This window comes from Polyodon spathula, chromosome 50 (assembly GCF_017654505.1).
Source record: "Polyodon spathula isolate WHYD16114869_AA chromosome 50, ASM1765450v1, whole genome shotgun sequence".
Taxonomy (NCBI): Eukaryota; Metazoa; Chordata; class Actinopteri; order Acipenseriformes; family Polyodontidae; genus Polyodon; species Polyodon spathula.
In genome coordinates, this window is record NC_054583.1 from 1,890,224 (window position 1) to 1,912,107 (window position 21,884).

General features: G+C 46.5%; 1 protein-coding gene across 1 annotated transcript in view; it reads right to left on the bottom strand.

The window, feature by feature from the left end:
• The window catches only part of LOC121306808 (Snf2-related CREBBP activator protein), a 39,439-nt gene extending 21,950 nt beyond the window's left edge, over positions 1-17,489 (bottom strand). The window contains exons 1-18 of the mRNA XM_041238736.1: positions 17,267-17,489; positions 14,285-14,360; positions 13,283-13,599; positions 12,641-13,000; positions 11,107-11,292; positions 10,437-10,577; positions 9,998-10,235; positions 7,823-8,058; positions 7,273-7,366; positions 6,912-7,001; positions 6,601-6,765; positions 5,799-6,070; positions 4,984-5,161; positions 4,421-4,557; positions 3,568-3,737; positions 2,551-2,743; positions 1,722-1,858; positions 177-363 (exon numbers count right to left, since the gene is read on the bottom strand). Of these exons, the coding sequence (XP_041094670.1) occupies positions 177-363; positions 1,722-1,858; positions 2,551-2,743; positions 3,568-3,737; positions 4,421-4,557; positions 4,984-5,161; positions 5,799-6,070; positions 6,601-6,765; positions 6,912-7,001; positions 7,273-7,366; positions 7,823-8,058; positions 9,998-10,235; positions 10,437-10,577; positions 11,107-11,292; positions 12,641-12,883 (2,667 nt within the window). The 5' untranslated portion in view covers positions 12,884-13,000; positions 13,283-13,599; positions 14,285-14,360; positions 17,267-17,489. The remainder of the gene's footprint in view (positions 1-176; positions 364-1,721; positions 1,859-2,550; positions 2,744-3,567; positions 3,738-4,420; positions 4,558-4,983; positions 5,162-5,798; positions 6,071-6,600; positions 6,766-6,911; positions 7,002-7,272; positions 7,367-7,822; positions 8,059-9,997; positions 10,236-10,436; positions 10,578-11,106; positions 11,293-12,640; positions 13,001-13,282; positions 13,600-14,284; positions 14,361-17,266) is intronic.
• Positions 17,490-21,884: the final 4,395 nt, after the last annotated feature.

A 21,884-nucleotide genomic window follows, 5' to 3' on the forward strand; every position in this document is an offset into this window, starting at 1 on the left:
AAACAGAGACAGGAAGAGACTGCTGGTTAGTTAATACAACACAGAAACACTCAATCATACATACAGAGAGACAAATGGAGAGATAGAGTCAGAGAGAGGAGAGACTGGTTAATATAGGATATCCCAGTCCTCTCTCTCCCTCTATGCCCTCCCCAGCTCCGCCTCTCCTCTCTTACCTTGAAGGGGTCCCTGTGGAGGGCCCGGAGCGCCAGAGAGGCCGTGGTGTAGCAGATCCCGCTGGTGATGAAGGGGGAGTGAACCGGCCGGGGGTCAAACAGGTCGGGGTGGTTACACACCTTTCGAAGCTGCATCAGGATGTTGATCACACTCATGAAGTGACCGCTGGCCAGAGTCTCTCGCGTCCTGCACAGGTGGGGGTGAGAAAGAGAGAACAAAGAGGTGGGGAGAGAAAAGAGGAAAGCAAGAGAGAGGGAGTCAGAAAGAGGCAAGAGAGAACAAAAGATAGAAAGGGAGAGAGAGAGAGACAGAGGGAGACAAAGGTTTGATGTTTTTAATTATTTTGTATTATTTACTGTGGAATTGCTTTGGCAATACTGTAGTCCTGCCAATAAAGCACCTTTCAATTTGAACTGAAGAGTTGTTTTGTAGCGCTCCATTATTCACTGGTCCGGGCTGGCGATCGGGCGAGGGGGGCTGGCGTCGATCGGGCTGATTCCACCCTTCAGAGTGAATTAAGAAGCAGCTGCTCGGGTTTGCGTGGGTCGCTGTTCTCCGCAGAGTCTGAAGAAAAAGCAGCGATCGTCACAAACCCGAGCAGCTGCTTCTTAATTCACTCTGAAGGGCGAAATCAGCCTGGTCAACACCAGCCTCCCTCGCCCGATCATCAGCAGAGAGATCCATCCGGACCACCCAATAATGGACCGCTACAAAACACCTCTTCAAATCTTCCACACCTCAATTTTTATGACACAAAGGAATTGCATGCAGCCAGTCTAGTCACACACTATCTCCAAACTGCAATGCATGTCTCTCCCAGTAAGTAACAAGGCCGGCACTGTGGGGTCCAGCCCTGGGTTGCAAAGGGAGATTTTTCCTGTCAGCACCAGCTACCAAATCCAGACCTACTGCACAGAGGCCAGGACCTGTTAAGGTGCTGAGGATTGAGAGGAAGGAAAGCAGGCAGCCTGTTCTGCACACAGGGGCTACAAACTGCCCTCTATCAAGTCTACTGCACCCAGTCCTGGGGTTCAGAACTAACCCCAATGAAGTCTATTATTAATATTAAACTGATCAGGAGCCAGGAGTTTGAGCAGGGTTAGAAACTCACACTAGCCCTGCTGCTGCACCCAGTCCTGGGGTTCAGAACTCCCCTCAATGAAGTCTAGTAAACTGACCATAAAGAGAGGTTTGTGCAAACGCTACTCGCAAGTTAGGAGAGGAACTAAAAATGTGAGCTCCAGTCCAGCAAGCAGTTATTCAAGGAGTCACTTAGCAGACTGTTTTATCCAAAGCGACTCACAGAGACTAGGGGGGGTGTGAACTCTGCATCATCAACAACTGCTGCTGCTGCTGCAGAGTCTCTTCCAATAGGACCTCGTTTGTTTGACGTCTCGCACACACGCACACACACACACACACACACACACACACACGCACACACACACACACAGCGAGTCAGTGGCTGAGCCGGTATTTGACTCCTTTTCTTTAACTGCTGGACCAGCGAGTCTCTTAGAGGTCAGAAAAAGAACTGCACTCACGAGCTCTGAGCCATGAAGTCATCGTAGAGGCAGCGCTGTCGCTTGGACAGCCGGCAGTGGATCACGTGCTCATATTTTTTGGGCATCTGCTTCTCAACGTCGACCTTGATCCTGCGCAGGAGGAAGGGGCGCAGCACCTGCGAGAGAAAGAGAGAGGGGGAGAGATGAGGCGATGAAGAGGGGAGAGAGAAGACAGAGAAAGAGTCTGTATTGTAAAACTGTATTTAATGCACTATTTAATGTATTATGCTGCTATCATGTATTCATTGTATTATGCATTGTGTGTTTTTTACTGTATCTCACGTATGATGCATTTCTCTGTATTTGTAGTATTGTGGATTTTCTTGTATTTACTGCATCTTGTAAAGCGCTTTGTGATGGTGCACCGCTATGAAAGGCGCTATATAAAATAGATGAATTAAATACATTGTTTGGTCTAGTTTATTCACTGCATTGAAAAGCTACATACAATAAAATCTTGGTCTACCCCTCTTCCCTAACACCCCCCCCACCCCCCACCCCCGGGGAACCCAGTCTCTCAATCAGGTTTTTGTACCAGTCTCCTCCCCTCTCTATCTAGTCTTGTTTATTCGTCTCCTCTTATGCAGTCTCTTGACCAGGCTCTCTTACCCGTCTCTCGTACCCCCGTCTCTCCCTCCCTCTCCTCGAGCAGGCTCACTGTCCCCCCGTCTCCGTCTCTCCCTCCCTCTCCTCTTGAGCAGGCTCTCGTCCCCGTCTCTCTCCCCTTCCCTCTCCTCTTGAGCAGGCTCTCGTCCCCGTCTCTCTCCCCTTCCCTCTCCTCTTGAGCAGGCTCTCACCCCCCTCTCACCTTGTGCAGCCTCTTGATCAGATTCTCGTTGTACTCTTGGCTCCCCTCGATCATGCCGGTGAGCGGGTTGCTGAACCACTCCTTGAACTCGCGGTGCGACTGGAACACGTGAGGCATGAGGAAGTGCATCAGAGACCACAGCTCCATCAGACTGTTCTGCAGGGGCGTGCCTGTCAAGAGCAAGCGACGCTGGCTGGCAAGAGACAATACCAAAAACAAGAACAGCAGCAAAGGGGTCAGCGACACGGACTCCAGCAGAGCATCGCCAACAAACAAACAAACTACAGGAACGTAATTTTAGATCTTTGTATTTAACCCTGTGTCGGACCAGAACCGACATTACAATTCTCACTTTCCAGTCCCATGTCTGGACCCTGACTCCCATCAAAAAGACGTCAAGCGTGGGTCTCGTCATTTTTTCTCCGGAAAAAGCAGAGAAAACCTTTCAATGGCCGAGTGAGACCGATAGGAACCGAATCAAAAACAAGGGTGTATCCGATAGCCCCATCCACTAGAGAGATAACACGGACACAAACAAAGGAGACAGCTGCTTCTGCTCAAAGAACATCACAGACATCTGCAGAGCTTTTAGAGATGTTACAGTAATAAAATAATGACTCTGATCGCATTATTGAGGAGTTTGGTGATAAAACGAGTGATCAGGAAAGGATTTATTAGTGTGCACGTCTATAAAGAGTGACCAATTTTTTTTCCTGCTCCTTTCGGTCTCGCTCGGTCATTGAAAGGTTTTCTCTGCTTTTCCTGGAGACCAAAAACGACTAGAGACCTGTGCTTGACGTCATTTTGATGATGTGGGATGGGGTCCAGACATCGGACCGGAAAGTCCGAATTGTAATGTCGGACGTGGTCCGGAACACAGGACGGCAAAGACCCGACTTGATAAAGTTCTGGAGATCAAAATCGGCTGCAAGAGAGCAGGCAACCGTTTGTAACTGACATACAGCCTCCCTCTCCCTGACACACACACACAGAGGACACACAGACTCCCCCTCTCACCTGTTGAAGTTGAGCAGGCTCTGCCAGCGCTGGGATTTGAAGTTCTTGATGTTCTGCGCCTCGTCCAGTATTAGGTATCTCCAGTTCTTGCGACGGAAAGCCTGGTGGTCCTGTAGGACCAGTTTGTAGGACGTGATGCACACGTGGAAGGCATTGGGTTTGGTCCAGCCCTGAGATCACAACACAAAGAACAAAACCAAACACATTTCAACATCTTTCAACGTTCAGGAAAAACACACCGGGCGTTAAAACAGGTTTGTGAAATACTGATAAAAAACTCAACTAAAATCAACTAGAGATAGTCAAGCAAACCAGCTCTAGTGCCTTCATCAGCGTTCCAGGTTTTACTACCAGCTTGATCAGCCCCCAGTGTGTCTAGGCAACAAGCTCAGGTGAGTCTTATATTAAACGCCTAGTGAAACTAGGAATGGATCACACCGCTGTGCAGCGGGAGTCCGATTCCCACCCCTGCGATAGTTGTAAAAACATCTCAAAACTTGACGCATCTACAGCCTGCTATACATGGGGTCGTTACTGCCCTGGGCTCAATTATAAAATTATAAAGTCTGCTGAAATTACAATTACAATGCTATTTTCTTCAATTATGCTGCAGCAATTACAAAACAATTTACAACTGCGCTGAATAAAACCTCCCATAAACACCTCCCCACATCGCTGGCACGTCTGACTCTTTATTCTGCCAAGCAGTACTAAAAAAAACAAAACAGGAAACTTTCTAGAGAACGCTTTTTTGCAAAATAAATAAAACAGGGCAGTTTTAAGACACAGCGCTCTTCAAATACAAACTGCAACCGATTGCAAACTGCAGAGCCTCGAACAGACCGTGCCTCACCTGTCTCTTCAGTTTGCGCTCTTTCTGCGCTCCGTAGTAAGTGAGGATCTTGAAGCCAGGGCACCAGCGCTTGAACTCCATCTCCCAGTTCAGAATCACACTGGTAGGTACAATGATGAGATGAGGACCCCAGTTACCTGTGAAGAGACCCACACACACAGGCAGACACACAGCGACAGGAGACACAGACGCACAGGCAGACACACAGACGCACACAGACAGGAAACACACACACAGAGACAGAGAAAGGAAAGAGACAGAGACACACACACACACAACACAGAGATAGAGACAGCCATAGGAAACAGACACACGCAGGAGACAGACGGACGAACACACGAGAGAGAGACACAAATTGGTAAAGCAGCATTAAAACCACTACAAGGCTGCTTTTTTTTTTTTTTTTTTTTTTTAAGTATTGCTCCAAGATAAAGTATCACAAAGCATCGCACTGAATTTGCAGGGTCCCCCCCCCCCCATTGATACGGCCGTGTTACTGACTGGGAGAGACCAGCAGCTGATTCGACTTTCTTTCTAGTCTGTTTACTGAGTAGCGGCTGTACCTTTCTCGCAGGCCAGGTGCGCCAGTAAGGAGATGGTCTGGATGGTCTTGCCCAGTCCCATTTCGTCAGCCAGTATCCCGTTAAGCTTCTTCTCATACATGGTGACCAGCCAGTCCAGTCCGATGTGCTGGTACTCTCGCAGGGTACCGTGCAACAGAAACGGGATTGGAGTCTTCACCTGAGACAGAGAAAGAAAGAGAGAGAGAGAAACAGAGAGAAAGAGACAGAGAGGGAGATAAAGTGGGGGAGAGACAGAGGGAAAGAAAGAGAGAGAGGCACAAAGAAGAGCGAGACAAAGAGACAGACGCACAGAGAGAGAGATAGTGTGTGAAAGCAAGGTACAGCTCCCATGGCTGGATGGGAATCAGACTCCCGTTGCACAGCAGTGTGATCCATTCCTGGTTTCACTGTGAGATCAATAATCAGACCTACCTGAGCTTGTTACCTAGGCTGATCAAGCTGGTAGCAAAACCTGGACTGGATCACACTGCTGTGCTAAAAACAGGGGTGTTGGCGTTCGTTCCAATCTTAACTGGTCTAATTACTATCCGAGTGAAAATCGGGCGGATGTAAACCTTCTCTCCCAAGCCTCTGAATATTTTACAGGTCGAGTGCCTTAAATAATGAATCAAGTGCATTTGTTAAATAATATAACAATAATAATACCACCACTGTAAAAGACCTAGTGTTGAAATGTACATATATTGAGATCACTTCAAGTTCAAATTGAGCAGTGAATTTGGAATGAAAGGCAGGAGGACCCCCGCGCCGCTCGAAGGCTGGAGGTGGACGCCCCAGCCTGGCTGCTGGCTTACCTGTGCCGTGGCCAGGGTGTACCCCTTGGGCTGCAGGCTCTCTGCCGTGGCAGCGATGTCAGTGATTTCCTTTTTGGGGCGCGGGGGCACACCCGCCTTGCTCTGCCCTTCCACCTCTCCCTCTACCCGCTGGGGGGGCTGATCGGAGTGGGGGTGGTCTGGTTTGAGGAGGAAGGCCATGCCGATGTCGCCCTCCTCTTCATCATCGTCGTCGTCATCCTCCTCCTCCTCCTCCTCCTCCTCCTCCTCACTCTCCGTAGATCCTGTCGAGTCTGGAAACAAGTCAAAGAAACTAAAATCAATCAAATCTATTTTATATATAACGCCTTTCATAGTGGAACACCATCACAAAGCGCTTTACAAGATAGCGAGGATCAATGCATAATACATTAAATACAGTGAAATACAGAGCATAGCACACTCAATACACATTGCAGAAAACAATGCAGATACATTAACTACAGGCACAATGCACTGAATAAAAACTGAATTCTGAGCACTGGATGTGTGCGTCATACAGAATCACACGAGTAAAAGGGAGCGAAAAACCTGAAACCGAAAGCCAATTTAGACAAAAGCTAAGAGATATCAGGCTTGAAGAGCACGGAGAGCGAGCAAGAACAGGCGGGTCTTGAGAGTGGATTTGAAGCGAGCGACTGTGGGAGCCGCACGCGCCAAAGCCGGGAGAGTTAAATAATTTTCTCTTGCACTCTTTGTATGACAGACTCCCCCCTCTCCACTCCACTCCACTCCCCCCTTTCCCCACCCCCAAACGTTCCAAATTTAAAACGAGTATTTGTACCTGAAGACTGGCTGTGTTCGTCAGGATCTTCGTCCTCTTCGTCATCGTTCTCAGAGGAATCCTCTTCCTCAGAGCTCCCTCGAGACTCCTCCGATGCAGGCAGTTCAAAGTCGTCCGCGTAAGCGCCAGAGTACTTCTCCAGCAGCGCTTCAATGGACATCTCACCTGACACACAGAGAGAGAGCGCGAGAGTCAGAGCCAGAGGGGGTGAGCCAGAGAGCGCACGTGAGGCAGGAGCCAGAGAGAGTGAGAGACAGAGTCCAATATACAATACAGGAGACGGAGAGAGACACAGAACACAGAGTCCCGACCTTCCTGAACGAGATCGCCCAGCTCCGCAGTGTGATCAGCCTCCCCTTCCACCTTCTCCTGAGCCTCAATAGTATCTTCCTCGTCCTCACCTGGGAGGGGGGGGGGGAGGAAAGAAAGAGGGGAGAGAGAAGAGAGGAGGAGAAGAGAGATGTTTTCAGTGACCTCAGCTTCTCATCGGCTCTACATTAAAATGCTTTGAAAAAGCAAAAGAAACTTAGAAAAAACAAGCGAATCTAAAATGCAAGATCCTTGCGAGAACCACATTCTGCACGTCAGAAGAGTCCGGCCTACAACAACCTGTCTGAGGCGGGTTCGAGCCAGTTTTGCAGAGAGACACACACAAGGCAGGTTCCCCCCTACCTTCATCTTCGTTGGCTGTGAACTCCTCATCCTCCTCTTCCTCCCCCCTGGAGGGCCGTGCCAAACTCCTGGCTGGGGGGCTGCGCGGTTTTTCCTGACGGAAAGCAAATAAAACACAAAATAAATAAATTAAATATTGTAAAATAAATAAATAAATAAATAAAATAATAATAATAATTTGCTGTATGATAATCACTACCAGAGCACAATTGACAGGCGTGTCACAACTGAGGTCTCTATCTTGTCGATAGGATGAGAGGGTGGAGGGGGTAGTTGGGGTCTCTGTACCTTGTCTCTAGGAGGAGAGGGTGGAGGGGTAGTTGGGGGGTCTACCTTGTCACTAGGAGAAGGTGGAGGGGTAGTTGGGGGTCTATCTTGTTGCTAGGAGGGTGGAGGGGTAGTTGGGGGTTCATCTTGTTGTTAGGAGGAGAGGGTGGAGAGGTAGTTGGGGGTCCATCTTGTTGCTAGGAGGAGAGGGTGGAGGAGTAGTTGGGGGGTCTATCTTGTCGATAGGAGGAGAGGGTGGAGGGGGAGTTGGGGGTCTCTGTACCTTGTCGCTAGGAGGAGAGGGTGGAGGGGTAGTTGGGGGTGTCTCTACCTCCTCCAGTAGCCCCCGGGGCAGGCTCTCCAGCAGTTCCTCCAAGGAGAGCTCCCCCTCCTGCTTGAGCAGCTCCAGCTCTCTCCTCCGGCTTTCGGCATCATTGCCTTCGCGACGCTCCTCCACCTCTATGGTCTCCTCATCGTCTTCCTCCCCCTCCTCTTCCTCGCAGGGCTCAAAGTCTCCGTCTGAACAGAGGAAGAGGGACTTTAAAAAAAACAAAAAAATAATAAACTGCCCCCCCTTCCAACTCAAAAGGAGGACTCGCTGATCTCCAGCAGCTGAAGAAAAGAGGTCTTGATACCAGGTTTCAAATCCTGGCTCAGCCACTGACTCACTGTGTGTGTGCGCGTGTGTGTGTGACCCTGAGCGAGTCACTTCACCTCCTTGGGCTCCGTCCTTCCGATGAGACGCAAAACAAATGCGGTCCTATTGGAAGAGACTCTGCAGCAGCAGCAGTTGTTGATGATGCAGAGTTCACCCTCTTAGACTCTCTAAGTCACTTTGGATAAAAGCCTCTGCTAAATGACTAATCAATAACAACAACAATAATAATAATAATTAGAACTGCCAGGCAGTTTTATAGCTTCCAAGCGCAGGACCGGTTTTGGCAAGCCGTAGCGTTGCAGCATGAAAGTGTCAGCAACAGACAGGTTTTATGGATCAGTTTCAAATCAAAATACTGCATTAGTTCATTATCTCACGATGCTTTGTAACTTTAAAACACCACAGCGACCCCATCTACACACCAAGGAGCCACTAGCTAAATTTTACATTTGACCTTGGGAGAGGTCATAGGTCACAGGCAAGGTCATTTTTGGATAGGGCGCATAAGCTTTCTAATACTTGTTCCACAGTAACTGTTCACCTGTCTGCACTTTGCAAGGAGTTAAAAGCTAGTTTTGCATTTGACCGAAGACTTTAACCCTTTGCGGTCCATTTATTCAGCGCTTGTCGGGTCCAATTTATTTTCACACGCGCCGTTTATTTTAGATGCGTTGTTGAAAATTATATACACAGCAACGCAGGTTTAAAAAGGCATTGAAATCGCAACAGGGCACTCAGTACTGCATCTCCAGCCCCACCCCTTGCTCGCTGTATTTTTCACATACCTCTTTATAGACGCGCACACTGATAAATCCTCTCCTGCTCACTCGTTTTATCACCAAACTCCTCAATATAATGAGATCAGAGTCATTATTTTATTACTGTAACACCTCAAAAAGCCCTTCAGATGTCTGTGATGTTCTTTGAGCGTTGGATGCAGAAGCAGCTATCTCCTTTGTTTATATCTGTGTTATCTCTGTAATGGACGGGGCTGCGAGATCAACCCTTTTTTCGGCTCCTTTCGGTCTCACCTCGGCCATTGAAAGGTTTTCTCTGCTTTTCCCGGAGACAAAAACGACTAGAGACGACTTCTTGATGTCTTTTTGATGATGTGGGACAGGGTCCAGACATCGGACTGGAAAGGGAGAATTGTAATGTCGGACATGGTCCGAGACAGGACCGCAAAGGGTTAAATAAACCATTTTTTTTCAACAGAAGCGGTTTTAAAATTTAAGAATGAAAACGGAGATCTGGCTGCCGCCTTGTTTTACAAAAGAATGCCCTTTTTGGATTCCATCGTCCCCAGGAGTTCGCTGGTTAAACGGTTTTGCAAACAGAAGCAGTTTGATGTTTGGGGCGCCTTTTCGGCGGCAGCCACTTTGATAGGAAAATTTACTGCAGCCAACTTCAGCTTTGAAGCGTGTTTGGTTGTTGGAGGCGTCTGCACAGCTTCAGATCAAATTGATTCACCAGTTCCCAAGAAGACTTTGAAAGTTAGTTTTTTTAATAATAAATAATTCTGTCAGGCCGCCATCTTGGTTGACGGAGGAGGGCAATTAATTTTCTCTGCTGATGATGCCTGCCAAGTTACAGCAGCTACTCGACACAGTGGCGTCTATAGAAAGCTGTAATCTAGTGTGCTGGCATTGCCTGCTGTGTGCTGGGCAGAGCCTGGCTGTGCTGTGCTGTACACAGGGCAATGCTGGCAGGACCGCACTGTATAACACTGATATAAAACCCTGGACAGAACTACAGCAGCTACCCAACACAGTGGCGTTTTTAGAAAGCCGGTCTCTTTACCCTCATCCTCAGTGATGGAGTCCGAGGGAGGCAGGCTGGAAGCTGGCAAGCTGGGGTAGGAGGAGCCCCTGCTCAAGGAGGGCCCCGGGTGGCCCCTAGAGGCCCTTGCAGACTCGTTCAGGGACTGGCTGAGCAAGTCAGAGTACTTCTCAGTCTGCCCCACGATGAAATCCAGCTGCAGGTCTAAGGCCTTTTTTCGCTTCTCCTCCAGGCGTGACTGCTGCTTGAATTGCACCACCTGCAGGGGGCGAGAGGGCAGGGGGGGGGGGGGGGGGGGGGTTAGGATCCAGTTTGAATTAGGATCCAAATTCTCAACCCCCTCCCAGGACACTTATCAAATTTAAGAAATCTTGAGCTATACATTCTAATTTCTCCAAGTGACAAGAGCAGGCTTGGAGAAAAGAAAATTTATAACCCATAATAAAACACGATCCATTACCTTCTCCACACTTGCCCAGAAAGTCCGGACCTCCTTAGCAATTGTTGCCGCGATGCGTCTCAGCTTGGCTTGCTCCTCCCTCTTTCCTCTCTCCTCCTTCTGCCTCAATTCTTCGTGATGACGCATCACCATACGCACGACCTGAGAGCAAGGGGGGGGGGGGGGGGGGGGGGCAGGGAGAGAGAAAGACACACACATACAGGCAGGCAGACAAACACACAGACAGGACAAGAGAGATTAGCATTTAGCACAACAAGGATGACAGCAAGACTCCCATTGCAACCCAGTCCTGGGGTTCAGAGCTCCCCTCAATGAAGTCTATTATTATTAATATTGCAATGATCAGGAGCCAGGAGTTTGAGCAGGGTTACAAACTCACACTAACCCTGCTGCTGCTGCACCCAGTCCTGGGGTTCAGAGCTCCCCTCAATGAAGTCTATTATTATTAATATTGCAATGATCAGGAGCCAGGAGTTTGAGCAGGGTTAGAAACTCACACTAGCCCTGCTGCTGCACCCAGTCCTGTGGTTCCGAACTCCCCTCAATGAAATTTAGCGTTGAATTAATCAAATAAAAATAAATAAAAAAATAATAATAATAATAATAATAATATTATTATTAATAATGGTACAGAGTATAAGTCCCATCATCTGCTTGGCTGCTGGCTCACCTTTCTGGCCACACCCCTCTTCCACCTCCTCTCCTGGGCGAAGTCAGCTGACAGCCACTGCATCTCCTCACACAGATAATCCCACTGGACCTTGGGCCGGCTCGGTTCTGACACCTTGGCCAGACGCTTGAGAGACCAGAACCCCTCTCTCTTCAGAGAGGCAGTGCGGTGCTCGATATCAGCTTCCTAGAGAGAGAGAGAGCACGAGGGGGAGAGAGAAAAAAAAACAGCTCAAATTGTGTTGTAATATTATTTGCACCAACTAATCTACAGCACTTAAATTTTTTTTTTTGCAAACAAACAAGGTCCTAATGGAAGTGACTCTGCAGCAGCAGCAGTTGATGATGATGCAGAGTTCACCCCCCTAGTCTCTGCAAGTCACTTTGGATAAAAGCCTCTGCTAAACGACTAATAAAATTCGATTTTCAAACCATTTCCAAGTATTACTTTAGTATATGTATTATTGTTTATTCTTACAGGTGTTACAGGGTAGCGCAGGGTTACAATGCAAGCTTCACATTGAAATACAGTGTGGCTTATAGCAAGTGCAAATAATAACACTGCTAGAATCCAATATGAACTAGGATGCCGTGTGTAATAATAACGCTGCTAGAATCCAATATGAACTAGGATGCCGTGTATAATAATAACGCTGCTAGAATCCAACATGAACTAGGATGCCGTGTATAATAATAACACTGCTAGAATACAATATGAACTAGGATGCCGTGTATAATAATAACGCTGCTAGAATCCAACATGAACTAGGATGCCGTGTGTAATAATAACGCTGCTAGAATCCAACATGAACTAGGATGCTGTGTGTAATAATAACGCTGCTAGAATCCAATATGAACTAGGATGCCGTGTGTAATAATAACACTGCTAGAATCCAATATGGATACAACAAATTAGGATTAAGCATATAACCGATGAATAAAAATCAGTTCATCAGTTCATTGTTGCACGCACCCACGCTATCTCCAGGCTGCAATGCATGTCTCTCCCAGTAAGTAACAAGGCCGGCACTGTGGGGTCCAGCCCTGGGTTGCAAAGGGAGATTTTTCCTGTCAGCACCAGCTACCAAATCCAGACCTACTGCACAGAGGCCAGGACCTGTTAAGGTGCTGAGGATTGAGAGGAAGGAAAGCAGGCAGCCTGTCCTGCACACAGGGGCTACAAACTGCCCTCTATCAAGTCTACTGCACCCAGTCCTGGGGTTCAGAACTAATGTCAATGAAGTCTAGTATTATTAATATTGAAATTATCAGGAGCCAGGAGTTTGAGCAGGGTTAGAAACTCACACTAGCCCTGCTGCTGCTGCTGCTGCACCCAGTCCTGGGGTTCAGAGCTCCCCTCAATGAAGTCTATTAAATCATAATAATAATATTACTATCAAAATGCTCAGGAGACACAGAGATTTAAAGCTCTGGCTAAAAATGTTCCATTAGAATGAGCTAACTTAGTTTCCTAAAGTCAAACGAAACCTCGCACTGGAACCCGAGTCCCGAGTCCCGCTCCGTTCAGCACTCACGTGTTTGGCTTGCTCTGCGATGTCTGCAGGGCTGCGGTCCCACTTAGCAGGACGGGGGGCGTGCTCGGAGGGGCCCGGGGTAGAGGCCCTGAGGCCAGGGGAGATGAACTTGCCGTGGGGCCCTCGGAGAGGGGTGAAGGGAGAGAAGAGGAGGTGAGCGGAGGAGGGAAGGGAGAAGCTGCCGCTGGCAGACCCCCCAGCCCCAAACCCCCTGCTAGAGCTCCTGTTCTGGGGGGTACACATTGAGGAGGAGGGGGGGGTGGCTGCCACAGGAGAGGGGAGCCCCAATAACACTGGGTTGCTGGTGTCAGCCGCTGTTACTGGTTTTTTGTCTGTAATGAACTGGGAGTCCTGGCAGACCTGACGAGAAAGACAAGAAATAATATATTTTACAGCTCTGGTCAGAAGTTTAGCATCACCTCCATATAGAATGAACTCCCTCAGCTTCACAGAGTCCAGTGAAAGCTGCTGAATAATGTTCCCTTGTTAACATATTGAATTCCACCCCCTCTATATAGAATGAACTCCCTCAGCTTCATAGAGTCCAGTGAAAGCTGCTGAATAATGTTCCCCTGTTAACATATTGAATTACACCCCTGTAATAATAATGCTGGTTGACATCACTAGGGAATGTTATCTTACCTGACTTTGTAGGGGCGATGTGGCTGACGATGGAGGGAGTGGTGGAGGAGTGGAAGGGGGAGGGGGTGGTTCGGTCTCGGTGCTCTCCCCCCCTGGGTCTCCCCCCTTGTCCACCACAGCCCCGACCTCTCCAGGCCCCCGGCCGCTCTGTGGCTCCACCGGGCTCCCCGAGGTCTCCTGGGCCTGCCGCAGGGCATGCTGGGACAGTGCCCCAGCCTCATTCTGGACAGACGGTCTTTGGGCCGAACCGTCCAGCCCTGGGGAGCCCTGCTGTCCCAGTATTGGCCCGGGACCCCCTTCGGCAGAAGTACTCGCAGCTGAGGAGTGGGAGAGGGGGAGACAGGAAGAGAAAGTTATCTCTGGTACAGGGTGTTCTCTCTATTGCTCAGACACGCCCCTGTCAGTCTCACTCTGCCATTGAAAGGTTGTTTTCAGAAAACGACTAGAGACCTGTGCTTGACGTCTTTTTGATGACAGGGTCCAGACATCGGACTGAAAAGGGAAAATTGTAATGGGGAGAGACGGATAGAAGCAGAAAAAAAGGGGGGGGGGGGCGTGTCTGATCACTACAGCTAGCCCCCGCACCACAGAGATAACACGGACACAAAGGAGATAGCTGCTTCTGCATCCAGCGCTCAAAGAATATCACAGACATCTGCAGAGCTGTTTGAGATGTTACAGTAATAAAATAATGACTCTGATCGCATTATTGAGGAGTTTGGTGATAAAACGAGTGATCAGGAGAGGATTTATCAGTATGCGCGTCTATAAAGAGGTATGAGAAAAATACAGCGAGCGAGGGGCGGGGCTGGAGATGCAGTACTGAGTGTCCTTTTGCGATTCAGTGACGTGTAAACCTGTTTTACTCTGGGGAAAAAAAAAAAATGTAAACGGCGCGCGTGAAAATAAATTGGACCCGACACACCTCACAGGCGCTGAATCAATAAACGGACCGCTCAGGGTTAAAATATAATCTGAACAAACAGGCTTCTTCGTCCTCACCTGTCTGTGCTGTGGGCTGGACCTCTTCTTCAATTTCCACTTCCAGGATGTTGGGTAGGTGTTACTCTCAGCTTCTCTGCACACAGAGAGAAACAAAAGCAGAGAGGCGTCACGCACGTGGGGGTCTGCAGAGCTGCGCCAACAGACTGCCCGGGCTGAGCTCTCCACAGAAAACCAGGGGCTGACGATCGGACAAGGGCGGCTGGTGTAGATCGGGCTGATTTCACCCTTCAGAGTGAATTAAGAAGCAGCTGCTCGGGGGTTTGTGACGATCGCTGCTTTTTCTAGAGACTCTGTGGAGAACAGCAACCCAAGCAAACCCCTAGGGGCTGCTTCTTCACTCATTCTACATGCACCCCACTTACAAGCCACCATACCAGTGCTTGCTTAGTATATCACTGTAAAAACTCCACAAGCAAACACAGGAAGCAAAAGTAATAATATTTTGAATACAGCTGAGGTGTCTGTTGGTGTTTAATAAATCAGACACACCTGAGGTTGTTGGCTAGACACACTGGGGGCTGATCAAGCTGGTAGCAAAACCTGGACTGGATCCCACTGCTGTGCAATAGGAGTCTGATTCCCAGCCCTGTAATAATAATGTTGGATATCATCACAGGAATGGGAATAAGACTCCCGCTGCAAAGCAGTGTGATCCAGTCCTGCTTTCACTAGGAGTTTAATAATCAGACTCCCGCTGCACAGCAGTGTGATCCAGTCCTGCTTTCACTAGGAGTTTAATAATAAGACACACCTGAGCTTGTTGGCTAGACACACTGGGGGCTGATCAAGCTGGTAGCAAAACCTTGACTGGGTGACACTGCTGTGCAATAGGAGTCTTACTTCAACCCCTAGATTAATAATTCAATGCAAGATAGAGAAAGACTAAGTGAAATTTTCAACACAACTCCATGTACCTTCCAATGTATAATGCAATGTACAGTGTTTACAACAGCTTCAAGCAGATCTATTCTCCTTTACTGTATTAAACGGGGCTCGCACAGAGTCACATACATGGCTGAAAAAAACAACCTCAAAAAACAACCCAGACTGTCAAACACAGGGTCTGATTTTCAAACACAACAAAAACAGTTTGAAAAAGTCCAGGTCATTATTTCAATCCAGCTCAGGGCTGGGAATCAGACTCCCGCTGCACAGCAGTGTGATCCAGTCCTGGTTTCACTGGGAGTTTAATAATAAGACATACCTGTGCTTGTTACCTAGACACTGTCAAGCTGGTAGTAAAACCTGGACTGGGCAACGCTGCTGTGCAACAGGAGTCTGATTCCCAGCCCCGGTAAGCCTCAGTGTGTCTAGGTAACATGCTCAGGTGTGTCTGATTAAACCCCTAGTGAAACCAGGACTGGATCACACTGCTGTGCAGCGGGAGTCTGATTCCCATCCCAGTGATGATAACCAGCATTATTATTGCAGGGCTGGGAATCAGACTCCTGTTGCACAGCAGTGTGATCCAGTCCAGGTTTTACTGCCAGCTTGATCAGCCCCCAGTGTGTCCAGCTAACAAGCTCAGGTGTGTCCGATTATTAAACTCCTAGTGAAAGCTGGACTGGATCACACTTGCATGAAACAAACTATTAAAGTCAGGTCACACCATTATTGTGTCTTTCTACAGCATTGACATACCGTCAGCAGTACTTTTGGGGGGCGTTCTTCAGCCCTGGCCAATAATAATAATAATAATAATCAATAACACAGCAATACTGTGGCACAGCTTGAATGAACATTCTCTAAGTTGATTAGCGATGCTACTTCTTTGGTACACGTTTAATATTTGTATTATGAAGATTAAATCGCTGGCCTGCGATAGGTTGCCTGTTCCAACTGCACAGCAATAAAACGAAACCCGATTAACAGATTTGCTTGCAAAACATATCTTTCTAGTACTTTTTTTCGTGTAATTATTACGGTATACGGCATTGGAATACCGGTGCATTATTTTAATTACTGTAGTCTGTGAAACAGATACAACGCAGCGCTGAACTTGCAATGCAATACCGTGCATCACACGCACACACTAGTTAAGTTTTGACACCTTTGCAAATTCAATTCATAACACGCGTGGACGTTTATTTTATATTTTTTTTTTTTGCATTAAAATAAGGATATTTCTTTTTATTAAACTTGCATTTGCAACCCCCCCCCGTGTGTGTGTGTGTGTGTGCACACACACACACACACACACACACACAATGTCGTTTTTCTTTCGGCTATTTCGCTATAGGCCCGACAGCGGCGTATATAAAACATGCATTGGTTTTAATTTTTTTTTTTTTTTTTTAAAAAGACGCACGTTTAATAATTTATAAACTACAGATAGGCGGTGGAAAGTAATAAGTAGTAGTTTGCACACACACACCCCCCAAAATAAACCTTTGCAAAGCCGCCAAACAAGACTGGGGCAAATCCGCGTGACGTCACCACCACCGCCACCGGGGTCACGATGCAAACATACGTTAAGATTATTTTTTTTAAAATGTAGATTCAATTATTACAATATCAATACGAGGTGCGTTTTGTTGCACCTCAAGCTTATTTTTTTTTGTAATATACAGACAGAGAGATGCATGTGGAATATATATATATATATTTTTTTTTTATTATTATTTTGATTATACCCCTAGCCCCCCAGAAAGGGGGGTCTTCCAAGGGGTTGTGCCACATACGAATTTTTTCCAAGCGACCCAAAAAACACCGTTCAGAAAATAAAATTGTCCAAAAAAAAAAAAAAAAAAAAAAAATATATATATATATATATATTTCTACGTTTTATTATACTGTTGACCAACGAGTATGCGCCACTTTTTGAAAAAAAGCCTCCCGCCGAGGCTTCGGGGTAATAAATTATTTTGAAAAGGTTTGTATTTAACCCGTCACTTGCCGCGTCGCTTTAAGAACCGTCCGCCGCCGGCCCTCCCCCCGGGGGGCCGCCCCTCCGGCGGCGGTAGAAGACTCCCCTCCTACCTGAATCTCAGAGCCGCTTTCTTTCACTAAAAACTCGGTGAAGGAGCCGCCATCCGCTGGATATCGTCCTCAATCTGTGACGGGGCCGCTCCGATCTATCTCTCGGTACCCAGCAAGCGGCTGACCGGGTTGGGAGAGTGGGTGAAATTGCGGGCTAAACGACGGCTGGGGTCTCAGCGATTCCGCGGCCAGCGATAGGGAGGAGACTCGAGCCTTCACCGAAATGGAGGCGCCGCCGAGAGACTTGGGGCGCCAGACATCGCGAGAGTGGAGCGGTTCCCACGCACACCCGCACGAACGAGAGAGGGAGAGAGGGGAGCGGCGCCTTCTGGGAATTGTAGTTTTCCTGACCTATTTCTTTTTTTGTTTATTACTGAAGATAAAAATAATTTAAGATAGTAATAATTTAAAACAATTATATATATACATTTATATATATATATATATATATATATATATATATATATATATATATATATATATATATATATGTGTGTGTGTGTGTGTGTGTGTGTGTGTGTGTATGTATATATATATATATATATATATATATATATATATATATATAATAATTCTATTTTTTTTGTGTTTGTTATTGAAAATAGTAATGATTTCTAACAATCTGTTGCATTTGATCTGAGATTTATATATATATATATAGTTGTAGTTAAAAGTTTACATACCCCAATGTGCATGTATAATATCTTGACATTTTTCAAAAGACAAAGAATTTTAGGAACATTAGCAAAAGTTTATTTATTTATTTATTTTAATTTTTGGGGTGCAAAACTCCAAAATCTCCATACCCTTTGACGCCGTCTACACTGTGCTACGAATTTCAATATGATAACGCAGAACCTAATTCTAGAAGTGTCTAGTAAAATGCTGGATTTTGGTTGAAGATTCTTAGAAAGTATTAAAAGGGTTAGGCATAGGATTGCTTTACCGATAAGTCAATAAAAGCAAAGAGCTATCTGAAGACCTTAGGCAGAAAAAGATTTGATGCAAGAAGATTTCCACTCACTTGAGTATCCCAGTTTCAACTATTGTTTCTGTTATCAAGAAGTACAAGACTCATGGTCCTGTCACAACGCTCCCTCAGTCTGGAAGAAAGAAAGCTTTCTTCAAGAACAAGCAGAAGAATTGTGAGGAAGGTTAATGACAATCCGAGATTGGCTGCCAAAGATATTCAAAGTGAACTGGCTGCAAATGGGACTGGGGTTTCCGTTTCAACCACAGGGCGAGTATTGCATGTTGAAGCTCTCAATGGAACACTGTCAAGCTTCAAGGTGGTAACATCCTTATATAGGGCTGTTATTAATAATAATAATAATAATAATAATAATAATAATCTTTATTTAGCGCCTTTCACAGTGGACCACCATCACAAAGCACTTTACACACAGACTAGGGTGTGTGAACTATGCATCAGCTGCCAAGTCGCTTACAACAACGCCTCACCCCAAAGACGCAGCACAAGGAGATGAAATGACTCATTCAGGGTCACACACAGGGGGTCAGCAGCTGAGCTGGGATTTGAACCGGGGTCCTGCTGGTTACAAACCAGTTTCTTTAACCACTGGACCACACAGCCTCCTATGATGGCACTGGGAATTGAGTTCCAATACATGGTAAAATGGATTCCATAGCATCCCTAAAGATACTGGCCAGTCATCTGAAACCCTCCGCTACAAAACTTGGTTTAAATCGCAACTGGACGTCCCAACATGACAATGACCCAAAGCACGCAACAAAATCTACTTCAGAATAGTTGAAGAAGAATAAAATCAAGGTTCTGGAATGGCCCGGTCAAAGTCCCAATCTAAATCCGATTGAGAATCTTTGGTTTGAGCTGAAGGCGGCTGTGCAAAGAGAAGTCCTCGGAATTTGAATGAACGTGGAACAATTCTGCGTTGAAGAACAGTCAAGAATCACGAAAGATTCGTGCCAAAAGCTCATTGACAAATATCCTAGTCGTCAACCCCCGTCAGGGGTTTTGCAAAAATAATTTTTCCTCATCCACAAAAGCAAAACTTTTTCCACAAAAGATTTTTCCTAATATTCTTTGTTTCCGAGTAATTCCTAGAAATTCTACCTTTCCATTGGGATATGAAAACTTTTGACTACAACTATATATTTATGTATTAGTGCCTGTAGAAAGTCTACACCCCCTTTAACTTTTTCCACATTTTGCTGTGTCAGTGCCTCAGAGTTTCATGCATTTAAATGAGGAATTCTTTTTCCCACTTATCTACACACCAAACTCCACACTGTTAAGGGGAAAAGTTTTTATTGAGAAAGAAATTATATATTAAAAATACAAAACTGAAAGATCATAATTGGATAAGTCTCACCCCCCTGAGTTAATACTTGGTGGAGCACCTTTAGCAGCAATTACAGCTGTGAGTCTGTTGGGATAGGTCTCTTTGCACACCTAGATTTGGTAATATTTGACCATTCTTCTTTACAAAATTGTTCAAGCTCTGTCAAGTTCCTTGGGGAGCGTTGATGAACAGCAATCTTCAAGGCATGCCACAAATTTTCGATTGGATTTAGGTCGGGGCTCTGACTGGGCCACTCAAGGACATTTACCTTTTTTGTTCCCTAGCCACTCCAGTGTAGCTTTGGCTGTGTGCTTTGGGGTCGTTGTCATGCTGAAAGGTGAACGTCCATCCCAGTTTCAGCTTTCTTGCAGAGGGCAGCAGGTTTTCCTCAAGGACTTCTCTGTACTTTGCTCCATTCATTTTCCCTTCTATCCTGACAAGTTCCTCAGTCCCTGCCGATGAGAAACATCCCCATAACATGATGCTGCCACCACCATGCTTCACAGTAGGGATGGTGTTCTTTGGGTGATGGGCTGTGTTGGGTTTGCCAAAGAACGATTTGCATTTAGGCCAAAAAGTTCCATTTTAGTTTCATCAGACCACAAAACTTTTTGCCACATGGCTACAGAATCTCCTGAGGGTTTAATTTTTTTGCATACTTCAAAATGGGATTCAAGGTGGGCTTTCTTGAGTAATGGCTTCCTTCCATACAAGCCAGATTTGTGGAGTGCTTGGGATATTGTTGTCACGTGCACACTTTGACCAGTCTTGGCCATAAAAGCCTGTAGCTCTTGCAAACTTGCCATTGGCCTCTTGGTAGCCTCTCTGATCAGTCTCCTTCTTGCTCGGTCATCCAGTTTGGAGAGACGGTCTGATCTAGGCAGGGTCTTGGTGGTGCCATACACCTTCCACTTCTTAATAATCGTCTTGACCGTGCTCCAAGGGATATTCAAGGCCTTTGATATTGTTTATACCCATCCCCTGATCTGTGCCTTTCAACAACTTTGTCCTGGAGTTCTTTTGAAAGCGCCCTGGTGCTCATGGTTGAGTCTTTGCTTTGAAAAGCACTACCCAGCAGAGGGAACCCACAGGAACTGCTGAATTTATCCTGAAATCATGCGGATCCCTACAATTTAACACAGGTGGAGGCCACTTGTGATTTTGAAGGCGACTGGTTACATCTGAGCTAATTTAGGATTGCTATTACAAGGGGGGGTGGACACTTATCCAACCAAGCTATTTCAGTTATTAATTTTAATTGATTTTCTACAAATTTCTAGAATTTTTTTTTTTCACTTGGAAGTTGCGGGGGAGGATGTGTAGGCACGATCTGGAGGCTGGACTGGGGCAGCGGGCTGTGCCTCGCCGTCTCGGGTGCTCGCAGCCAGCGATTTCAAACCCAGCGAGACGGTATAACCAGACACGCTCTGCCAATGACAGCCCACCAACCGGGAGACCAAGAGTCACAACACCTGCCCGAGATGGACAGATCATTCTGCAGCATCTTCGTCATGTCAACTGTTAAAATAGAAAGTCACTGCACCTGCTCCGAAACAGTTTGTCATTTTTCAATCGCAGCTAGTGAAGTTTATCCAAATATAAGGGATCAGTTCCTTTCGATGCTCACTATATATTATATATTTTTTTAATTAAATGTCTGACCCCTAAAAATTCTAGGCGATGCAGAACTTCAGTCCACAACTGTTGAGAATTAATTTCATGGATCTTGAAGTCCCACCAGCACTGAAAGGGTTAACAGCGATTGATCATGACTAATAATATTACCAGTAATCTTTATATAGCGCCTTTCACAGTGGACCACCATCACAAAGCGCTTTGCAAGAGACTGGGGCGTGTGAACTGTGCATCAGCTGCAGAGTCACTTACAACAAAGCCTCACCCCAAAAACGCAGCGCAAGGAGGTGAAGCGACTCGCTCAGGGTCCCACACACACAGGGAGGGGGTCAGTGGCTGAGCTGGGATTTGAACCTCCTCGTTACAAGCCTGTTTGTTTACACTGGACCACACAGCCTCCTATAATCATAATAACAACAACAGTAATAATAATAACAACAATAATAATTTCAAAAGAGGAAAGACCACAATGATTGTTTTTTCAGGGTTTTTTTTTTTATTATTAACTATTCAAGGCATGGGTAACAAAGGCGCTAGGCGCTCTGTCTGGGTCACACCAACCCCCCCCCCCCCCCCCAAAAAAAAAACAAACAAACAAACAAAACAAACAACACATCAGGTACTATCTCTCCCAACCAGGGTCCTGTTTTGTCTAGAAG